Raw genomic sequence first — 21,807 nt, forward strand, 5'->3', positions numbered from 1 at the left:
TGATGTAATATTTAGTAAATGTGCGTGATGTGTGATATGATTTAGCTGGAAAAGAGCAAGCTCTGATTTTCTGCTCAGTCATTCGCAGTGGTGAAACTGGAGTCCAAATCGGTGGAAAAATTATGACGATCCGAGAAGACCTGCTTGAATAAAACTCTTTAATTTTTAAGAGATACTAACCGTGACCGGGAACCCAATTCGGAAAACATTGTGCAGAAGTCAGGGTCACTGAACACTCTGCCAACAAGCTGTTGATTCGGCTATGACATCTATATGATATAATTTGGAAAATTTAAATCGCGCTTACAGCAATTACAAAAAATTTGACAATAAAATTCGGGCATTATCATAAGAACTGCTAGCTCGCAGAAATACCCTTTCTGCAGAAGACCGTTTCTTCACTGCGACGTTTTCTTTATAAATGCTTACATAGAGTTGTATACCATCACACGAGTTGAATAAATTGTTCGTAATTACCCACGGACCACGACCCGCTATTCGCCTTCAAGCTTCAGTGAGTACGTATTTACATCGAACGGAATCTTAGCAAGTACATTAATAGTGTGTTGAAGTTGTTATGCATCAATGCACTATTATAAACCATGAAGGATTTTTTTATAAAACTTGATTTAAAAAATATATATTTCGAAACTCGGCAAAAGCAGTAGTTTTGATGCCATCTCAAAAATATGTTTTACTCGTAATGTTTTCAAACAGTACTTCATCTGTTCTATAGCTATTTGTAGAAAATATGATTAATTGTTCATAATTTTTTGGGTGATATATGATTAGATATTTATAGCAGAAAGTGCTTGGGAGCTTTCGAAAATAGTCTCATAATATATGCAAAGTATCAACTTAGCCTAAATATAGATATTTAGAAAAAAAAACGCATTTAATATTTCGCTCATAATTCTTGTATGTGAGTATGAATTTAGTGTTATATTTAAACTCTTACACAAAATATGTTGTTTTAGTTAAGTATTTTCTCTGAGCATTTTAATAAAATAGAAGTATTTTTAATTAACATTTAAATTACCCGCATAGTATATCTGGAATATTGTTAAGCACGCTTACTAGTTTTCATAGTTTAGGGTTACCACAAATAATTTGTCATTTCATTGAATTTTAAGTGCACGATTACAGATACAGGAGATGAAAATAAATAAGGAGACTCCGCTGACTCCGTCAACGCAGCAACAATCGCGTTTGAGTGGAAAACCGCTTGGCAGGAGAAGACCTGGTTGCCCTGTACATACTTGGCGACTGAGAATTATCAAGGAGCAAGCGCAAGACAGGGTCAAGTGGAGACATCTTGTGAGGGCCCTATGTACCAGCGGGGTACCCTAGGGCAACAACAACTATATGGAGATATAAATATTCGTGTTGGCGAGTATTTGGGTACAATTTTTTTATTGCCCTTGTAGCCATATCGCCGCTCATGGAAGTCATCTATGGTCAAGGGTAGACCCAAGTATGCCCACTGTAGTATTCTCCTATTATGTATATCTAACAATTTATTTAAAAAAAACTGTAGCTAACAACCTAATTAAGAACTTAGCGTTGACAACCCTGCATATCCGGCGGGACAGGTTGTGTTATACGGTGCGCCCGCGGTCCTTGACTCGCACAGTCCACGGCGCGACAGGTGTCCGGTCGCACGTACCGATTTGTGAATTCACAAACTAAGGCGCGCAAATCACTTTTACTTTTTTTAAATTGCGTCACGAATTTCGTAATCTGTGCTCGTTTTTTTTTTTTTATAATCAAAACAATTCGCGCTTTTTTCGCGAGTGTGTGTTCATAGATAGACGTGTTCATTTTGAATTGTATAATGAGAAAGTGTTTATGAAATTTGTGATTAAAAGAAAGTAAGTAGTTTGCTTCGTCGTTGTGAAACCAATTCGTACGTGTGCCTTTTAGAACGAAACTTTAATAATTACAATGAAGTGTGATTAAAAATAATTTTTCGATTTTAATCCGCGACAGTCATAGGTGACAAAAAAACCGTAAAAATTGTAAGACGTCATAAAATAAATGTAGATTAATCCGCATTAGTGATTAAATGAAATTAAGTAACCCTATAATAATTATAGATGAAATTTGAGGTTTACATACGCGTATTATATAGAATATGGAATTCAAACATAACGTAATATCATCCGATTCAACCTTAAAATATATAAATATTGCTAGACGGTGATCTAAAGATAGGAAGGAAATGATCACGCTGCCCTAATAGTAGAAGGTTCATAAAACATCCGAATTTAACATATAATGATAATTGCTTAGTCTTTGTATTGATGCTTGTTAGTCTCCCCATTAACACTCAATTCGGACATGGATGTAATGAGATTAACTTGCCATTAACATTTAGGACATGCTTTAGTTAAATTCGGATGAGAATCAGAAAATATTACTTAAATTGAGGGCGCAACCTCGTTGTAATGAGAATATTACACAGTTTCGTACGATTGGTTTGCTAAGAACGTCATAATTTTACTGAGGTTTTTGGAGAATAAAAATAAATAGAAAGCATATTTTATTTCTCACCAAAATAGAACTAATCCAATATTAATAATTGTAACGAGAACACAAACTTACTTTTATTAATTAATGGTATAATTCGTTCATTTTAATTACTATATAGTTAAGTTGATTTATTTATTTATTCGTCTTCAGCGTTTTACGATGCTACTCAGTTCTAAAATCAGATATGTATAATTCGTATACATATTCATTTCTGAAATCGCCGCAGCTTCTAAACGAAAAGCGTTTTCATAAAGCAATATTAGGTAGAGTCGGGTATAATAATTGAGAAAAAATTATTGTAAATCGAAATTTACACTTACTACTAAATCAATAAGTAAGTTAAATTTGTAGAAAGTTATTATATACTCTGTTATATAGAGAAAGAATGCTCTTCACTTCGATCATATATTCTATAACAAACGAATGATATCCTAAATGACGAAAGCATAATATAAATTAAATTTAAAGCCATTAAATTAAGTTGGACATTTTATTACTAACTACGTATTAAATTCAAAACTAGTTTATGATAACTGTTTTGATCGTAAAACCAGTTATAAATTATTCATGTTTTGGCTTCTAAGGCTGGCCTAAGCGTGAATGTAAATAGTGAATTTTGTCAAGCGTAATTTGTTTGAATCACCTCGCGAACCTGCACTTTTATATCCCTCACACGAAAGCTCCCACAAAACCGAGACTGACCAACTTTGCTGATTTAAGCAAGCTGAAGTAATCAATAATAAGATTAATAAGGCAAGAGACCGAAAAGAATGGTGTGCATATGAATCTACACTAAGAGATCTACACTCTGCGTTGGATGGACACAGCTTAACGAAGAAGAAAAAGAGAATAAATAAGATTGTAATTTATCTATTATGTTGGTACAAAATTAGGAAGATAATGTTTTATTTCATTTATATAGCTTGATTGCTCATGGTCATTTCAGTATCAAGTGGTCATTGGAACACAAAAACAACTTGACACAATGCGTCGATGTTGATATTTATCTTATAAGGACTCTCCCACCCTTTAAATCGCAACGCATGTCTGCCGACGTGTGCCGGATAGTGGTACTAACCTGGTACTTAACAAAAGTCTCGTGTGAATGAGGACTAGGCCAGCGAACGCTATTCAAAGTAAAAACAAAGATTAGGACACAAATAGAATACGAAATAGTAATGATTTTTTTTTATATCTGCCTGTCTCTAGATGCGACAGGTTTTAGCTAGCTAGATTTAAGTGGACTTTATTTCTTTACAGTTTTTACTTTTTAATAAGCAGTTTCAATTAAAATTCAATTTAATCGTACCGAGGATTTCATTATTATTCAACTTTTTTTTTTATATTTTCGTTAGACCTTTCTTGGTCACAAGTGGACTTACTAAGAGTAAATTATTTTGGAAATATATTGTTTTTTTCAACACTTGCTTGAAAATTTATTCGGATAATATAAGTTTTCTACAACTTTTCGGACTATTCTAATTAAATAAATTGACGGAACAATATTTTATAAGGATTCTTTTTTTTATTGCCTTTGTAGGCAGACGGGCATACGGCCCACCTGATGGTGAGTGGTTACCGTCGCCCATGGACTTCAGCAATGCCAGGAGCAGAGCCAAGCCGCTGCCTACCGCTTAATACTCTCCACAAGCCTCGTTTGAAGAAGGACATGTCATAGCGCTCGGGAAACACCGTGGAGGGGAGCTCATTCCATAGCCGGATGGTACGTGTCAAAAAAGATCTCTGGAAACGCACTGTGGATGATCGCAGTGGCTCCAGGTAGTATGGATGAACTCTACTTCGGTGGCGGGCGGTGCGATGGTAAAAACGAGATGCTGGTATCATCTCGTTGTTGTTCTGGACTGGTGACCGCGTACCGGTAAGCGCAGCGTTGGGCGTCCCCCTGCCCGTTGGACCGATGACTTGCGGCGATATGCTGGGAGAGATTGGATGCGGAGGGCGGAGGATCGTTCATTGTGGCGGACTATGGGAGAGGCCTACATCCAGCAGTGGATAGATACAGGCTGATGATGGTATCATCTCGAACAATTCCTCAGAGCACTCTATCACACAATCTAATAAGATATGGGATTTTGAATGTTGTGTTACTGATTTTCGAAAATATGCATCGTCATAGTCTAGACACTAAATTCTATGCTTTTATTTAAAAATGGTGTTTTTAGGTTCCCTAACGGTATCCTTTTAAAAATGTTTAAAACAATTTCACAGTTTAATTACTGTCGCCCGTGATGACGAAAACTGTAAAACATCAAAGTTGTCGTGAAGTGAGTCGTGAGTAAGTCAAATCACGAATGAACAATAATGCTAAATTACAAATTAATTTCCAATGAAATGACTTAAGCGGTGTTGTTCCGATGCTAGTATTTTTTTTTCCAGTAAATGTAACTAGACGTGAGAACGATTGAATTAATTGACGTCGATCAAATTATAGTATGACTTGGCGCTTTGGTGTCAAATCTCAATGCCTAACTCGAAATAAAAAAAAGATCGCGACGTTGAAGTAGCCGCTGTGGCTAAAAAGTTATCAAGTGGCGACCGCGTACCGGAAGAAGTAACGTGGGTAGGTCTCCCACAAAATGGACCAACGACCTGTTGAGATTCGCGGAAATCCACTGGATGCAGGCAGCGCAGTGGCAGTCGTTGTGGCGAGGCTTGAGGAAGGTCTATGTCCAGTAGTGGACGTCTATGGAATAAAAATCCGGTATTGATTCACTTGAAAATAAAACAAACAAAAAAGATATGTGGTGTCATGGGACACCGGATAGGAACGAAGTTCCATATTATTATAAAAATATAAATTTTAAATTCTATTCGAGGTATAAAGAAAATAAAACTGGAGGTTTCGCAACAACCCACGGTCATTCGGTAACGTGCGAACTTATTGTGGTACACTTCATTCACGGTTGTTTGCATAGGAGTTAGTGTATTGCGCAAACGAACGCTCTGAGATCGTGGTCAATGAATGACATAAAAAATATGTTATTTTTTGTACGTTATTAAAAAGTTAAGTCGTACACTATGTGCATTACTAATAAAAATCTTACGTTACGGACGTTTTTTCCCGGTTAGGGAACCCCTCCGCATCGTCCCATAAGGCACTTCGCTCCAAAAACGATTAACCGCAAAACATCCGCCTTCTTAAAATCGGCCTAAAGTTGTTCCATATTCGACGATCGACTTTAGATGCTACGAATAAATAATAAGTCTATTTATTCGCAGTTTAGATGCTGTAAATACCACCGTCCTTGTAGGTATATGTATTAATTAAATCCTTTTTAATCTACCATAATTGTTCATGTTTGTTGATATATGAACGTAGTAATAAAACGAATGTACATAGGTTTGTACAATAATATTAATCACACATTTATCGTCACGTGTAAATGTTTATATGTAGCTTATAAGTAATGCGTTGTATTCAGATATTTTTCTATTTATTTACATTTGAATTGATACAGCATGGTATCTTTTTTTATATTATTGCTTAGATGTGTGGACGAGCTCACAGTCCACCTGGTGTTAAGTGGTTACTGGAGTCCATAGACATCTACAATGTAAATGCGCCACCCACACAAAATCTAAGGTTTCAGTATAGTTACAACGGCTGCCCCACCCTTCAAGCCGAACCGCATTACTGCTTCACGGGTATAGGTAGGGTGGCGGTACCTACCCGTGCGGACTCACACACAAGAGGTCCTACCACAAGAATTTTTTGTCTTGGTCCAAATCTTTGGTATGGAGTATACTTGGTGTACATACTTGATATAACATCACCGTCTATTGATTGGAACAATTGTATTACGATAGCGATTATCTCGAAAAACGAAATATTGAAACTATTGTGTAAAGGAAACCAGCCAAGCTCGTTCTTTAATATCGTGCTTGCTTTCACTTTTCTTTGAGATTGAAGGATTTAATGAAAGGCAAACTTGGCCCGAAGGCCTTTGTGCATAATGAGAACGAATGGGCGAGCTCAAGGACTCAGCCGGGAGGGAAAGATTAGCGAACAGCTGTCGGAGCATCTCCGAAGAAGTCTTAACAGCTCAAGGGCAGATGCTTCGCTACATCTACCACCGGATCGGAACTGTGATTCGCTAAGAATATCCAACGAGGAATTTTCTTTTTTTTTGCTTAGATGGGTGGTCGAGCTCACGGCCCACCTGGTGTTAAGTGGTTACCGGAGCCCGTAGACATCTACAACGTAAATGCGCCACCCACCTTGAGATATAAGTTCTAAGGTCTCAGTATAGTTACAACGGCTGCCCCATCCATCAAACCGAAACGCTTTACTGCTTCACGGCAGAAATAGGCGTGGTAGTGGTACTTACCCGTGCGGACTCATAAGAGGCCTACCAGTAATTACGCAAATTATAATTTTAAAGTTAAGGGCTAAGTTGTATGCTGCTTCGTAAATACTGCACGAAATCGGTCAGCAAATGAGTCGCATGTTTGTCTACCATCATACGTGTAGAATTGGGATATGTCTTCAATCCGAACGCAGTCCCCATCGCCTCTGTTAGAAATGGAATTTTCAATACCAGCCAAGAAAATAGGAAGACCCCGATGTACTCATTACTTGATTAAGTACAGCAAATATGATATTTGGTTAGGTAGGTTGTGACTCATTAAAATGCTTACATCGTCGTGGTCGCTGCACATTATGAGTGTTTTATAGCGTGTTGCCAAGGGTAACGCCAGTAATGGCGCAAGGAACCCACCGAGAATTACGGCCTTCAAAGCCCAAACATACATACTAATAATAATGGGATTAAATGTGAATTATTATTGTGAAGATGAAATCGATATGAGATTGACCATAAAACACATTTCCGAAGGTTTACACACATCACTAATGTAACTTGTTAACGCGGTAGATTTGATTGGATTTTTAATAAAATAGAGGTCCCGCAGTAGTCGAAATTCGACTATAATTAATTGGAATTGTAAGCTTGTACACTATTATTATTGTATTTTATACTTCTATAATCACAAATTTCGCCAAGACTACACTATAAAAAATATTAACAAAGGCAAACAATAGTTAATCTATTCTTAATTTGACAACAGACGTCAAGAACAAAAGTTTGACAATAAATAGTATGCATGCGTGTGTGCGTCAAATACATGGTATGTAGTGTGTGTATATAGATTTATAGTTGTGAGATTATCTATTTATTAATACGTGAACGAAAAACTTTATATCCCTTTTTACGAAAATTGCGCGGACGGAGGAGTATGAAATTTTCCACACTTATAGAGAATATAGAGAAGAAGTGCACAATGCTAATATTTTTTTAAAATAATGCATAAAAGATACATTAAATCAATATATAAAACATTACACACACTACATACCGTGTATTTGACGCACACACACATGCATACTATTTATTGTCAAACTTTTGTTCTTGACGTCCGTGGTCAAATTGAGAATAGATTAAATATTGTTTGTCTTTATTAATATTTTTTTACAGTGTAGTCTTGGCGAAATTTGTGATTATAGAAGTATAAAATACAATCATAATAGTGTACAAACTTACAATTCCAATTAATTATAGGGAAATTTCGACTACTGCGGGACCACTAGTATATTTGTATTACAGTTAAGTATGAAATCTGTAAATAATTGGAAACTCTGGAAACTCTACTATTGCTGAAACGAAATCTATCGAAATTTCAAAACAATAAAGTTCATTTTGTTTCAATTGTTATTTGATTGGCCACTGATATTGTTTTCGATTTACTTTAAGTCGGTAGTTTTTTTTTTGCTTAGGTGGGTGGACGAGCTCACAGCCCACCTGGTGTTAAGTGGTTATTGGAGCCCATAGACATCTACGACGTAAATGCCGCCACCCACTTTCTAAGGTCTCAGTATAGTTATAACGGTTGCCTCACCCTTCAAACCGAAACGCATTACTGCTTCATGGCAGAAATAGGCGGAGTAGTGGTACCTACCCGCGCGGACTCACAAGAGGTCCTACCACCAGTAATTACGCAAATTATAATTTTGTGGGTTTGATTTTTATTACATGATGTTATTTCCTTCACCGTGGGAGTCAATCGTGAACATTTGTTATGTATGTATTTCATTAGAAATAAATGGTAGCCGCCTGCGGGATTCGAACACACCGGTGCATCGCTATATACGAATGCACCGGAAGTCTTATCCTTTAGGCCAAACGAACGGTTTCTTCACATCTTGTACTACTCTACTGTACTGTACAACTACTAAGCAAAATAAAAAGTATATGCCTATATCCATGTGTCACCTATTTTGTGTTAATTGTATTTTAATTTTGTGAAATATATAATTGTCATTTGAAAAGCATTAGTAGTCACGATATTAGGTAATGAGTATAATATTGATACTTGCATACTTTCTGGTTGCGCTCATTTCCTTCTGTCAGATTTCGACCTTCTGACCACTTCCGCGAAGAAAAATAAGAGTTTTTCACTTCATCTTTTACATTTATTTTCGTTGATGACCTCTCGAGCTTTCAGTGTACCCAATGTGAAGGATCGTTTGATTTGCATATAATAGCATAACAAAGAGTTTTGTCTAGTTACCACGACAGCTTCGTTCCTGCTCAACTGCCCTCCTAATTGTAATATTTAGGACTGGTAGCACGACGTCTCATGAGCCCGCGCGTGCCGATTTCTGCCGTAATGCCGAGCAGCAATGCCTTCCGGTTAGGAGAATAGATTGATTTCAGCAAAGCAGGAGCACTTATATTTTGCTTGTTTTATATGATCTTGCTCCTCCATAAAATAATAATACAGATTAAGGTTGAGCCAACGAACAGATAGGCAACGGAATTTAGATCTATGATCTTTGGAAGCCGCTAGGTACCAAATAGATACGTAAGCGCATAAATATTAAAACTCATAAAAACGTGTCTTATAAAAAAAGGAAATAGAATGGTTGCGTTGCTTATATATTACTGGAAAATCATTTTGTTAAACGTTAACAGATATCAACTTGACACACAATCATAAATAAAGTGAATTCAAATTACATTTCATTTTATTCATTCCAACGCTTATCTGTTTTTATTTCTAACAACGTGAATGCTACCAGATCATACTCAATCAACTTTGGTTCACCTATAAGCGGATAATTCGGTATAAAAACGTGTATAAATTCGATATAATTTTCCAGCGCGATGGGTGCAAATGGATCGCGAGACAGCTCTGAGGCAGAAAATTGCCTTTTCCCATGGCACGACCGATTCTCTATTACACACCTTGTTTTACATGCCCCTCGTACATCGATGCTATGAATATATTTCAACTATTTTTACACGCTTTATATTAGCTTCACTTGTATGTATGTTTGTATGTTTGTAACTGACTCCTTTAGATGCGATTTTGACCCACTTTAAACGGACAGATTTCATTCAAACTTTTTAGATTTATCGAGGACCGATGACAATACACTAATTTGATAAGATTATTCCATTATTCAATTTGCAAAATAAGATTTTTGCAAATTTGTTGGCTGTCAAAAATAAAACTTTAAATGATCAATCAACATTCAAAAATAGTTGAATAATTATCACATCTGACTACTTAACGACCTTCGCGGATTCACAAGACCATTTTTTGTATCGATACTACGAGTATAATATTTATTATTTATTATAACTCTCATGGTTGAAACAAATGAATTGGTTTTGTTAATGTATTTATCTCGTGTACGTACTGTGTGTACCGTATTTGGTATTAATGTAAAGTATTGCGTTCGGGAAAAAAACACAGGTGTGGTTGAGGTTCAATGAAGCGGAAACAGCATAGGCTTGTATGAGACCGACTCAATTGTGGTGCAATATAAAGCGCGATCGAATCATGGCTTGATAGGGCTGTTGTATTTCCATAAATTAATACCGTAATGATGATAATTAACATTCCGTTTATTTTTCGAATTAAAACTTTTAATATTAAACCTTTATGTACTCCAGGGTTTTCCCTGCATAACTTTTTTCGCAATAAAACTAGCTCGTATATTATTGTCTCGTATATTATGTTTTTAAAATTATAATATATACTAATATTCAAATTGTAAAAAATTATATATTTAGATCTTCATTACTAAATCACGCAAAACCGAATGAAATTGTTTAGAGGAAATTGCGCACAAAGATAGCTTATAACCTGGATTAGTGCTTAGGATACTTTCAATTATGGTAAAATAGGAACCAAGAAAAGTCGCTTGTAATATCTGTTGTGCTAAATACGACAGTGTGTTCGCTGTTTCGTTTTTTCATTTTTAGCCAGATTTACAAATGAACCTATAAGGATTAAATGTGACAAGTAACTCTTTATCCCGGAAAAGTGTGTCGTGTCTCATTCTTTTTGAACTATGAATTTAAGGCGGGTGGTACCGCAAGGCATTTTCAATTATAATATGAATTTGGCAATTTATATTATGCTACTGTAAACCTGCACATGATTTTTACAAGATATTATTGCGATGTGCCGTTTTTGTGTAGCAAACCCGTTTGTCGTTCAGGATTCTAAGAAAATACCGCATATTATTTATCTAGTACATCGATTCGTTTGTAATTAAATGACAGTGAAAGGGAAGTCCGTCATGTAGTTTCTAGAGTAAAACGTCCACAATTTAAGGCAGCATTATGATATAGTTGATAGCCCTAAGTATGCTCTCATTCCCATACAGTATTGATGCATTATGGGCCAGTCGTCGAGTCATTTTTAATGTGATAGCCCCAGCCCAGAGATGAGAGCAGTACTCCACGCGAGGCCGGACTTGTGCTTTATAAAGCAAAAGTCTTTGCCCAGGCGTGAAGCACCGCTTCGCTCTGTTGAGGACTCCCAGCATTTTGGACGCCAACTTGGCTTTGCCTTCCAAATGACTCCGAAATTGAATCGCTCGCTCGAAATGTCGACCCCAAGTATCCCGATACTTTCTGGAGGTTGCAGGGATACTTCTTAGAATTGCGGCGTCATGACAAAGGGGTCCTTCTTCGCAGGGACTTTTTGGAGGATCCCGAGAAGTTACGTTCAGCGGCTTTGTTTCATTTGCGCACTTTCACAGATATTAAATACGGTTCTGTTGTGTTACACGGAACATAGTTTAACCAATCATCTTCGGATATCAAGGGATCTAAGTCTATTCGGCTGTTATCACAGCATACGGTACTGGCTTCTTTGTTCAACTGATTCGTCTGATACGTCTCGATTTCTTTTGAAAATATTAACTTACAGTAAAAAATATTCTGTTTCTCTAATTTTAAGTTACCATCGATGTCTTAATATAAATAATTTTTTGATTGTGTTCTCTTAATTCCAGATTAAAATGGTGACGTTAGAAGAAGGTGGTTGCGTTAACAAGGCCTTTGAAGCTGTCGACGATGGCTTCCAAACCATCGACCTTCGGAACAACGGCCGAGACGAGAAAGGGAGTTCAAGAGGACAGGTAAAGTCTTCGTTTAGTGTCATGAAATAAAACCTTATTTTCCTTTAATTTTAATCGTCTGTATTAATTATCAAAGTTTTAATATCTAAAGGGTTCTTATATTAATTATACAAGTAGAATATCACAGGCATTTTTAAATGCTCATGATGGTACCATTGCTGACTGTCGAGTATCCGGTGGGGTATCGTGTCACGATGCCTCATAGTTCTCCATCTCTTACTATGGGTGTCGTAAAAGGTATGCGACCTGAGAATGGGCAGCGGTGTTCCCTGATCATCATCTTACTGCGGTCGCCAAATTGGATCTAAAGAGTGGTGTTTATTAAAAATGCGAATGAAAAAATAAAAAAAAATCGGGTTTTGGCTTTCTTTTAAATAAAGAGGAATTAGGATTTCTTTAATAAAGTTTGTATATTCTTTCAATTGCGTCAAAATAATTCTCAAACAAACACATTAAATATCTTGCATGAGATTTCAAGTTCCTAAGAATTTATCCTATTACATTGTGTTCATAATAAGTACCAGACAACTTCAATTTACCAATCGAATACTTAAGAATTTATGGAAAGCGTAACACGAATACTTAAGTAACCCAATAAAAATATATTTCAAGCTCTATAAAGGTATACATTTGATTCATTCAGTGACCAATTATTTTAACGTATTAAAAGCATTACTTTGACGGAATAAAATTTGGAGGGAAACTCAAATATAGAACGTTTTCTGAGAACTAGAGATGGGAAATGATTAATGCTGTTCTACTGTTGAAAAAAAATCATATTGTTAAAGTTTTTATTATTATGATTTTTGTATTTGTATTGAAATCTGTCATTTTAACAATAGATTTTTTTCTTTTTTCTTTTTTCTTTGCTGTTAAGCAATTATAAATGCCGCGTTGCAGTATAAGATAACTGTTGTGAGAATGTAATTTAGAATAGACCTTTAAATGTGAAGAAAGGCGATAGATAGGTACTATTCACGTGGTTGTTTCTTTCGTATCCGCAAATTGCTACAAAAATTTGATGTATTCAAATCTGAATATCAAAAGAAAGCATTTAGCAACATTTTTATAGGGAATTGTAATAAATAATCGTTGTAAGGCACTTTGAATGGTTTTTTTTAATAAAACTTCCTTATCGTTATAGACCTCATTCCTAGTTTGAAACTGTGAAAGAACGTTCTCAATTTCCCTCCAAAAAGCCCATAAATATGGCGCGAATTTAATTTTGTTCGAAATTTGAAATTAGAGTCACGTCAAGTTAGCGGCACGTGCGCACTGCTCGCGTAGAATACGGACAGTTGAGAGAGAAAACTGTACCATGAATATATTTATTTAATTAACATAAAACATTTTTTTTCTTGTGCGAAGCTTATCAAATTTGACCGTTGAGTGTTTCCAAAAATCATTGGGTTACTGGCTAGGAACGAACTTACTTGGCGTTAAAAATCTTACGGGTATCACTACATAGTCTAAAACAAAGACGTTTTCTCTGTCCCTATGTAAATCTTTAAAGCTACGCATCGGATTTTGATGCGGTTTTTTTAATAGATAGAGCGATTGAAGAAGAAGTTTTATAAGTATAATAACATCCATTAAATAGTGGAGAAATCAATAATAAATTACAGTTTCCGAAGCGAAACGAGGGCGGGTCGCTAGTATTATATATTAGGCGTGGGTCTAGCAATACCGATGATTGTGACTTACAAGCAAGCGGGCGCTATATCTACGCAAGCAAATTAAAATCAAAAGTAAAAAAAAACTTTTCATTTTCTTTTTATTAGGAACTTTCGTTCTATCAATTCCATTCACGATTACATAAAATACGACGCGAAATAACGATTTTGCAATCGTCTTCTGTGATTCATACGGGGAAGCACTTTCTCCGCAAATCGACTTAGAATACAGAGAGATTGTCTCTGTGTGTTAGTCTATGTGTTAGTTCATTTAATACCTACACTTCTATCAATTTAACCTGTGTCTATTCATGCGTCGGAATTTTATAACATTTTCCATCAACTTCAATAACTATTATGGACATAATATATTTCAGCAATTATCAAAGCTAGATAACATTTCTATAAATTTATGACTGCGTCGTAATATTCTGAACAGCACAATCAAGAAAAAAAAAACCGTACTTAGCTCTTCTAGTTATTAAAGCGTATTTTTTTATTATTGCTGTATTGTGTTTGGTAGTTATAGGAGTCCGTGGACATCAAAATGTGAATGCCACGAATTGATTTGTATATTTTATTTATTTCGTATCGCAGCAGAAATTGAAAGGATGGCGGCACTTCGCCCTCACGCGTAATACAAATAATGCGAAAGTAAATTGCTTTTTTATCAGTGACATCTACACTAATACAAACACAGACCGAATTGAGAAACTATTAATTTTGATCACTCATTAATAAACTAGAAAGGCATGGACTTTCATTCCAAATTTTTTAAAATATTTTTTTCTCACCCAAAAAAAATTTGTCCACTTCAGTCTCCAAAATATTCACAGCATCTCTGACTTATCTACCGCTTCAATCCGTTAGAAGGTGAAAGAGGATAAACTGATAAGTACTTTCGTATTCTTAATTATTTATATTTTATAATGCGCGCACGCCGGAAACACTTACATTATTATATGATGTCTGAAACACCAGGTATTCTAGTTATCATTGGACTAAGAGCTCAATGACGTAAACTGTGCAAGGTCAGTGACATTCTTGTTTTGGTACGAGGCACTATGCATCATGTTGTTTCAAACGGTATAGATTATATTTAATGCAAACTTTACGTGTGATGGAATATGGTTTATTATCGGAATCGGAAAATATAGAAATCAGTGAAATTGATAATATATAAAGATTACGTTTTGATTAGAGTCTTCGCTGGTAGCGTTGAGAGGCTATTTCAGATTCTTCTTGACGTGTAGGTGAGCTCATGGGGCTCAAACCGAGAGTGTTGCTAACACTGGCCCTAGCAAGAGTAGCACTTCGCAGAATCTACCACCGGATCGGAAACGTGGCCCACTGAGAAGATCCGGCGAGAAACTCAGTGGGCTGTGTCTATAGGTTAATTTACTCGTCGAGCCCTTCGTCAAGCGACGGGTTCGGCGAGGACGGTGACCGGAGGTAGCCTAAAAGGCGAGCTGGCCTCTTAGGCTACCAGCGAATAAGTAGGAAAAAAAGTCATTCGTCAGCTATGTCAGAAGGCCGTAGAATCGCAGGAGCGTGTCAATACAATATGGATGCCACCTTGCTTACTACATAAGGCGTTACAAAACATAATTATAGAGTTTGACTTAATCCATATTAATTTTATACAATTTGAAAGTAACACTGTCCACACGATTAGTTTCTCACTTCCAAACAACCAAACGATTCAATTCCTGAGGAAAAATAAAATTTTAATATTAATAAGTAATAAGCTCGCACAATGAAAAACTTGGAGTAGTCAAAGTAAATTTTTTATTGGAGTTAAAACTACACTAGTGTATATTTTCATTAAAAATATGTTTAACTGTGAACTGAATGAAAGACTAATTGAAAACGCATGTACTTATAGTGTTGTAAAGAAGTGCTAGATGGAGCTTTGAAGTTTCTTCATAAACAATAATTTTAGTTTAATTAGAACATATTGTAATCTCACCTGAATTCATGAAAGTCAAAGAAACTAAGATCGTAACTCGAAACTTGCTTTTTTCGTAATCAGATATGACCACAATACAATGAAAACACATCTTCACGACCCTCAAAAACCCTTGAAAAAGAAACGTAAGTCATTAATTTAAAGATGCACAAACAACAGTCGCGGTATGCAAATTCAATCAAACAAACAGCAGACAAGTCGGTCACTATTTGCATTAACCGTATACACACCTAGCGCAGGTGCCAGCGGTATTTTAAATTTATTTACTCAAAACAATAAACAATTTCTATGTTGGTAAAACGCTGAAATAACATTAATAGAATTGCATGATCACTTACTGCCGTGAATACTTACTTTGAGACTATATTGCAGGATACCTTTTTTTCTCTAAGTAAAGGACGAACTCATGACATTTTTTTTTTAGATTTTAGATTTTTAAAAAGCCTTACCTAATTGCTAACAACCTAAGGGTTACTCCAACTGCGCTCTGATGGGTAGTTGGCCTCATGGGCTCAACCTAAGGTGAGTGTTAGTAATTTCTCTCAGGCGAGAGAAATTGCTAGCCCCTAGCGAGAGAGCAGTGCTTCGCTGAATCTTACTTTATATTTTTACTGGTGGTAGGACGTCTTGTGAGTCCGCACGAGTCGGTACCACCACCTTGCCTATTTCTACCGTGAAGCAGTAATGCGTTTCGCTTTGAAGGGTTGGGCAGCAGTACTGTAAAAACGGAGACATTAGAACTCATATCTCAAGGTAGGTGGCGGCATTAACGTTGTAGATGTCTATGGGCTCCGGTAACCACTTAACATCAGGTTGACCGTGAGATCTTCCACTCACCTAAGCAATAAAAAAAAAACTACTACGGAATTGTGACCCACTGAGAAGATCCCGTGAGAAGTTCAGTAGTCATTTCTATGGACTAGATTGTACGTCGAAATCTTTTCCGTCGTATTCGACAAGAACAGTGGCCAGTGCTTGAAGACCCTAAGAACATTGAGAACGGACCCGAAGTTGATCATAGAGTTCGTTAACATTGACAAGTGAAAGCGCTCTGAGACACGGGGCCCAAATATATCAGATGATTTAGACCAGACTTATCCCGTCCTTCAAATCTGAATACATGATTTGTTTCTGGTAGGGATAGGTAAGTAGATGGAAATAGGATCAGGAATGGAAAGGGTTCATAGCATGCGTTGCCTCTTAAAAGAACAATATACATTACAGATGGCTTCAGAAAAACTCCAAATTAAACAAATTCAATAATTCTCCGAAGTCGTTGCCTAGAAAGAATAGGATGTCGGCTAGACTTTCACGAGACTACATCGGTTATTCAAATACTGTTAAAGATCTTTAAATATTTTAGGATATAAGGACTTTAGGATATAAGGAAGAGTTTTTCACGATGAAGGTTTTTTTTTATTTATTTACGTAAATAATTATTGGTGGTACGGCATTCAGGAGTTTTTTCGTCACGAAGCTGTTACTACAACTGAGAGGGTGAGGTTGCCACTCAGCATAATAGTGATTCGGAAGTTCATGCAGATAATAATCCTTATATACATAAATATTGAAGGTAAATTACGTGTAGCATCTGCTCTTTATCGGGTTACTACTTCCCTGTTTGTTTATATACGGTGTTCCAACGGTGCAACCCTCAGTTCTTCACGCGGCGCCCGATAAGCGCGCGTTTCTTACGTGCGGGACCTTATCACAAACTTTTGCCGATCGCGATCGTAAACGCAATAAAAATGTTTTAAATTTAAGTTTTCCCTTGGTGCAAGAATTTGAATCTTGTAAAAATGGTAATGTTTTTTAAAATTACGAGCGTACAATTTATACATACTTTTTTATTTATTTAAAAAATTATCCATGTTCTGAATTCGATCATAGTTTTCTAGTTGGATATCGTTAAACGAAATTTATATGATAAAATAAAATAAAAGCGACCTGGTTCCGCTGCAATTTATTATCGAAACACTTAACTTTCAAACAAATTTTAATATTCAATCATCATTCAATATTTGTATTTTTTTATCTTTACTTTTTTATCTTTAAACGTATAACTGAAGTTAGTTATATTAACTGGCGGTAATAAACGGATTCAAAGTTCTTAACGAAAAAATGCTAATGAACCTTTAATTTAGATAATTTAACGGCTACCTAGGTATTATCATAGTCGAAAATTGTTATTTATTGATGGTATAATAGTCTGCCCAACAAAGTTGTTAACAAATCTGTTACAATAAAAGATACCTCTGTGTCAACTATTTACTGGAGCCCTTAAACATTAACAAAGTAAATGCTGCCGTCCACCTTGATACAAAGCTCTAAGGTCTCTCAGTTTTTACAGTACAACCCTTCAAATCAACACGCATTACTGTTTCACGGCAGAAGTAGGCAGGGTGGTGGTACCTACCTGTGCGGACTCACAAGAGTTCTACTACCATATAAAAAAGACATCCTACCACTATACAAAAAAATAATATTATATATTGACTAGTTTTTTTTTTACAAAATAACAGTTTGTGATCAAAGCTCCATAAAAACTTCTTGATTAGTCAGGAGGGTACAGAGTGCACTTTATTTGCTATTTTTATTTACTATACTTGAGACCTTAGAGCTTATATCTCAATGTTGATGGCGCATTTACGTTATGGATGTCTATGAGCTCCAGTAACCACTCAACATGAGTTGGGCTGTGAGCTCGTCCACCCATCTAAGCAATAAAAAAAATAAAAAAATTATCGGGCTTCATCGATCGTTTCATGGATGCCGCAAGAACTTTTTGATAATCGTAAGCGGTCATCATGTAAAAGTCACGGTCACTGTTTGGTGGTCTAGTTAGTCTAGTCTAGATATAAATCATCCTAAATAAAGAAAAAGACGTTAATACACATTCATACAATATAAAATTTTGAGGCATTTTTTAGCATTGTGTACTATGTACATATAAATAGTAAAAATATTACTAAAACCAAACAAAAATATTCGCAACAGTTAGTGGTAAGAGATTTTGATTTATCAGTGACTGGGTTTACAAAAATTAAAATTAGTTACACGGTTCTGAAACAAATCGTATAAATTAAAACAATTATCATAAAGGGTCTTAGTATTGGCGGAGTACCCGCAAACAAACAAACAAAGGCATTGCATAAACGCCACTCTCACCCGCTCTCAAATGGAACAATATCTATCTTAAGCTAGACGTGACCTTTCTAACAACCGAAGAACAAAATAAAAATTAACATTAAAAAATGAATTGACATTAATAGCAAAACTTTTGCTTACCACTGTTCAGAAACGACTCCAATAAGTCAAAGGACTGTTGTAATGTTAAAATTACGTGATCTGTGAGTAAAAGTACATTTACCGGATATACGAGTCAACATAAACTGCAGGCTTTCATTTCATAGAATGTTTTTCAATGAGTGGCAAGCGGTGTGGAAGAGGAGAGCCAAGATTTGGACTCAGGGTCGTAAATTAAGAGAGGTCTATGTCTGTGGACGACTGCGGGCTGATGATGATCATGATAAAGACACGTTTAGCGAGCTCTTACTTAACCCAAGCTTATGACTTTGCAGCAGGGATACGTCGGAATTTGACTTGAATCTACACATCATCTATACTTCTATACTAATATTATAAAGAGGAAAGATTTGTTTGTTTCGAATAGGCTCCGAAACTACTGGACCGATTTGAAAAATTCTTTTTCCATTAGAAGCCGACATTGTCCCTGATGAACATAGGCTACTTTTTAAAAAAAAAATTTGTATTTTTTTTAATTTTGGTTTCATGTGTATTTTAATGTTTCCGAAGCGAAGCGAGGGCGGGTCGCTAGTAAATAATAACTTGCATGTTCCATCGCACACATGGTGTAGTGCTCCGTGCTTCACTTGACGAAGACACAATGCACAGGAAACAAATTGTTGCTGTATTGTAGTGGATGTTTTGTGCACGGACCACTACGTCTAATGCGTCATTGAATGTACGTGACTTTGTAGAACGTGTGGAGATTTAATCTTATTATATTTGTGTGATATAAAACATGAAAAGGGGCTCATTCGGCATTGAAGGCCCGTTTTGTTTTATGGACTCTTATGGCCGTGAGGACGTTTCCCAGCGGGCGGGCGTCAGGGGATTGTCGGTCCACGGGTTTTAATTGAGCAATTTCTCATATTACGGAATGTAATAAGTTTTGGCTTATTGAAATTATCACTAATGAAATTGATTACTTTAATATTGCTGCTACAATCATATGAGGTTCTGGGACTTTGGATATATCGTTTTCTCGCATTAAAACTGTATAATCTCAAAACTGACTAATTCTACAGAAGAGTGTTTTAAAGGTTTAACATGTGATATGATTAATATTAATAATCATCTTTGCAACATTTTTTTTTTTTACCAGTTACATTATCTGTCTTTTAAAGTAAGATAAAATTATGTATTAATTTTGTTAATAGTAGTCAAAACATAGGTAAACTAAAAAAAAAACCAAAAGTATTTTGACGGTATTTATGAAAAAAATACTGGTGATACTAAATGATTCCGCATATTTTTAACTCAATTTCGAATATTTTTGGAAATTGTACACTTTTAATGCGAAAAGACGATATGTATTTCAATAGCTTCAAAACGTAATACGGAATCAGAACGAGTTGATCCGACGAAGAACTAAAACTATCGACACACAGCGTATCAGTAAGCTGAAGTGGCAATGGGCTGGCCAGGTTAGCCTGAGAACCGATAACCGTTGGAGTAAACGTGTTCTTGAGTGGAGACCGCGCGGCAAACGTAGTGCAGGGCGCCCTCAGGCTCGGTGCGGATCTATGCAGGATAGCTGGCAAAAGCTGGATGAGAGAAGCCGAGAATCGTGCTCAGTGGCATGCAATTGTAGAGGCCTATGTAATGAACTGCTTATAGGCTGATGATGATGATGATAATGATACGGAATCGCATGCCGCGATTTGTTTCAAAAATTTTAATACTTTACTTAATAGTCTATCCTTTTTTTTTATTGCCTTTGTAGGCAGACGAGCATACGGCCCACCTGATGGTAAGCGGTCACCGTCGCTCTTGGACGTCAGCAATGCCAGGTGCAGAGCCAAGCCGCTGCCTAGCATTCCTTCGTCGGCTTTAAGCTATCGCTTGTTCGTCCAGTGGGATTTACTGTTTTATTTTGTAACTACAGCTGGTATACACACTAACCTCTTCATATGATTATCCTTATGAATCATTGTGAAATGTGCGCGCGACTAAGCCGGTCCTTATTGAACTAAGCACGACCGGTTGATAAAGGCTTAAAATTTAGATTTTGCGAGAATTAAAACCACTTTTACAGTTTAATTTTGCATTTACTAATTTGTTTTTACCCATCGTTTCGAATTATACCCAGTATGAATTTAATTTAATCAGTTTTTGAAAATTCAACCATACTTTTATTTATTTTTTCTTAGATGGGTGGACGAGCTCACAACCCACCTGGTTGTTAAGTGGTTACTGGAGCCCATAGACATCTACAACGTAAATGCGCCACCCACCTTGAGATATAAGTTCTAAGATCTCAGTATAGTTACAACGGCTGTCCCACCCTTCAAACCGAAACACATTACTGCTTCACGGCAGAAATAGGCAGGGTGGTGGTACCTACCCGTGCGGACTCACAAGAGGTCCTACCACTACTAAATACGCAAATTATAATTTTGCGGGTTTGATTTTTATTACACGATGTTATTACTTCACCGTGGAAGTCAATCGTGAAAATTTGTTAAGTAGGTACTTATTTCATTAGAAAAATTTGTACCCGCCTGCGAGATTCGCTAAATACGAATGCATCGGACGTCTTAACCATTAGGCCAACGACGACTTCAAAATACTTTTAATTAAGTTCTTATAATTTTTAATTAAAATATTTTGAAGGTTTCTTCACTTTAACCAATTCCATAAAACGGAATGGTACGAAATAAAATAGAATAGTAAAAGTGCAATCAGGCCTACAGCTTAGATGAAATTAGGAAAATATACAACGCATAGACAACTTACGTTCTGGTGAGTTTGAAGCCGATATTTTAAGGTACGTGAGTCCGATCGGTCGATGGACCGCTTTATTCTAAGGTGACGTTATTCAGGCTGCAGTAGTTTTACTTCGGAAGTTGGATCTTCAGTAAATCAGCCCT

General features: G+C 36.2%; 1 protein-coding gene and 1 long non-coding RNA gene across 3 annotated transcripts in view; one reads left to right on the top strand and one right to left on the bottom strand.

Annotated features, from left to right (window-relative positions):
- Window positions 1–1,620: 1,620 nt before the first annotated feature.
- LOC101743453 (solute carrier organic anion transporter family member 4A1) overlaps window positions 1,621–21,807 on the top strand; it is a 63,793-nt gene continuing 43,606 nt past the window's right edge. Inside the window, exons 1-2 of one of the 2 annotated variants that reach the window (XM_012690425.4) lie at window positions 1,621–1,871; window positions 11,864–11,989. In XM_012690425.4, the coding sequence (XP_012545879.1) occupies window positions 11,870–11,989 (120 nt within the window). In that variant the 5' untranslated portion in view covers window positions 1,621–1,871; window positions 11,864–11,869. Of the gene's footprint in view, window positions 1,872–11,863; window positions 11,990–17,296; window positions 17,434–21,807 lie in introns of those variants that run through there. The other variant, XM_021348055.3, reaches the window with a different exon arrangement.
- Window positions 12,033–14,929, bottom strand: LOC134198865 (uncharacterized). Its single transcript, XR_009973115.1, has 2 exons — window positions 14,457–14,929; window positions 12,033–12,293 (listed from the first exon to the last, which is right to left on the bottom strand). It is a non-coding gene; the product is annotated as an uncharacterized LOC134198865 (long non-coding RNA).

Source organism: Bombyx mori, chromosome 5 (assembly GCF_030269925.1).
Source record: "Bombyx mori chromosome 5, ASM3026992v2".
Lineage (NCBI taxonomy): Eukaryota > Metazoa > Arthropoda > Insecta > Lepidoptera > Bombycidae > Bombyx > Bombyx mori.